Source organism: Gadus chalcogrammus, chromosome 4, assembly GCF_026213295.1.
Source record: "Gadus chalcogrammus isolate NIFS_2021 chromosome 4, NIFS_Gcha_1.0, whole genome shotgun sequence".
NCBI lineage: Eukaryota > Metazoa > Chordata > Actinopteri > Gadiformes > Gadidae > Gadus > Gadus chalcogrammus.
This window is the reverse complement of record NC_079415.1, coordinates 4,135,051-4,137,621: the sequence shown is the minus strand read 5'-3', so window position 1 is coordinate 4,137,621 and position 2,571 is coordinate 4,135,051. Positions and strand designations below refer to the sequence as shown.

At 50.0% G+C, this 2,571-nt stretch overlaps 1 protein-coding gene across 1 annotated transcript in view; it reads left to right on the top strand.

The window, feature by feature from the left end:
• Positions 1-921: 921 nt before the first annotated feature.
• Positions 922-2,571, top strand: part of mapk11 (mitogen-activated protein kinase 11) — a 14,478-nt gene continuing 12,828 nt past the window's right edge. Inside the window, exon 1 of the mRNA XM_056588094.1 lies at positions 922-1,260. Coding sequence (XP_056444069.1) covers positions 1,148-1,260 — 113 coding nt within the window. The 5' untranslated portion in view covers positions 922-1,147. The remainder of the gene's footprint in view (positions 1,261-2,571) is intronic.

Here is a 2,571-nt window from a genome sequence, read left to right as displayed (position 1 = left end):
ATCACCAGGCAAGATAAGGATAAACAGGCAGATGGGGTGCTATAAAGACGGGGTTATCCGGGGCCTGCTTCGATTGTGGGCAGTGTTGCCAGATTGGGCCATATTTCCCGCCCAAACTGGCAACCCTGGCTGCAAATCTGACCCAATCTGGCAACACGGATTGCAGGATTTGACCGCTAGGGGGCTCTAGTAGACCATTCACAATACACAGAAGCTTTGATTGAAATCCCTATGGGAAAACTTAGTAATGTTTCAATCTTTCTTTTGTTAACTGTTTTACTAGTTAGATGTATTTAAGAGTCAGGGATTAGGGTGATGCGGCCTCAATGTGAGTCAAAAGAGGTTGGACATTGAGGTCGGGTCGTCTGTTTACTTGTTGCCTGTTACAGTCCTACAGATAAAGACCGAGACAGCTGGCGACGCTTTGATAAGACGCACACACACACACACACACACACACACACACACACACACACACACACACACACACACACACACACACACACACACACACACACACACACACACACACACACACACACACACACACACACATACATACATACATAGCCTACATACATGCATACACATACCGGCAGTCACATATTTCAGGACAGTGTCCTGTTGCGTGTCTGACGTATTCATTGTGTGAATCAAACATATCGAATAGTTCCTAATAATACATTTATAACAGCCTGTATTGATAAAGGCTGTAGCCATATTATTATTTGATTTATTTTGATCATAGAGAGAGAGAGAGAGAGAGAGAGAGAGAGAGAGAGAGAGAGAGAGAGAGAGAGAGAGAGAGAGAGAGAGAGAGCGAGAGAGAGAGAGATAATTGAATTGAGAGAGAGGCAGAGAGAGATAGTGAGAGGGAGAGGGACATAGACAGCAAGAGAAAGAGAGATACAGACCAGCCTCTCACACCGGCAGTGTGCCTGTTGGCGCGCGTCTGAGTCGCCTGTGTGTGTGTGTGTGTTTGTGTGTGAGTGTGTGCGTGTGCGTGCGTGTGTGCGCGCTCGTACTCCGGTTGCACAGCGCCGGTGCTCAGAACGACTCGCGCTTCAGTTCGCTTCTGTTTCGCGTCGCGATCACGTTCATCTCCTGCGGTGGTTCCTGAGGCGCGAGCAAAACGGACGTAGGAAGGATGTCGGGGCGACCGGGATATTACCGGCAGGAGCTGAACAAGACGGTGTGGGAGGTCCCCGAGCGCTACCAGAACCTTACCCCAGTGGGCTCGGGCGCCTACGGGTCCGTGTGGTGAGTGGTCCTACAGGGAGGGGCGAGGCTCCCATCGCACCGATGATGGGACGCGATATCACACACACACACACACACACACACACACACACACACACACACACACACACACACACACACACACACACACACACACACACACACACACCTTTTCTCCTGCGGTTTTGAGCGAATTATTGTTAGAAAAAAAGGCAGTGTTGTGTAGAGCCTTTGCTGTCGTCTCGTCTCGTGCATTTGTGTTGTGTTGGTGTGGTCCAGCTGCATCCATGTGTGTGTACACATCCAAACCTTGGCGTATTGTTCTATTTGTTTATGGACTTCAGTGATAGTGCGGCGAACTGCGAGATAGCCTATGATGTGGCGTTTCTGTCCCTGCCTCGCCCTATCCGTTCCCCTAGTCCTTTGGGAGGGTTCCCCCGAATGCCGATGGTTAGGCTACATTGTTCGTGCACCACACCGGGCCAAATAGCGCTGAATAACACGGGGACCAACTTATCCCAGACATGCGTACAAGGCAGCAGAACCAGCAGGCTCTTCTCTGGAAAGGGATGGGCAAAAACAACGCACATTCACTTGGATCAACGCAGGAGGCTCTGCCAGTAGTATTAAAGACACATGCACGCCGCACAGCAGGGGTGGGTGGGGGGTAGCTCACATGTGAAGAGTAGGGCCTGTAATTAACGACCTAATCAATTATTTATCAACCGCTCCCTAGCCAACGGCCTCTCCCCCCCCCCCCCCCACACACACACACACCTTTCTGTCTGTCTACCTGCCTTCGTGTCACTGTTTGATTGCTGTAATGAATCCCCGTTCGTTTTGATCTCTCTCTCTCTCTCTCGCTCTCTCTCTCTCTCTCTCTCTCTGACATCCCCCCTCCATCGCCATGGCAACGTGCCGCGGTGATGGGCGGCTCGCGCGGTCTGTAGCGATCCGTATGTTTGTAGAAAAGACCTGCTTCATATAGGCCTACAGTGTCCGATTCAAAGGGTTTCTGAGAGATAGGTCTACACAGTCCACAGTCAGAGACGGATTTCTTTGTTGATACAGGAGACAAACTAGGTATTATATGTGTGAGAAAGGGGTATTTGTGATTACCGACTCTAATGTCAGCCCTAGACCCAAGTGGGTTTTTTTAAATAGAGAACAGATAGCGATATAACCAAAACATGATGACAAACCGGTCTACACCCGCAGTTATGCAAATATTCAAACTGGTGTTTGCGTTGCAGGTTAGGGACGGTGTTGTGTTTTGGGTGGTGTTGTGTTTGGGACGGTGTGTTGTGTTTGGGACGGTGTGTTGTGTTTGGG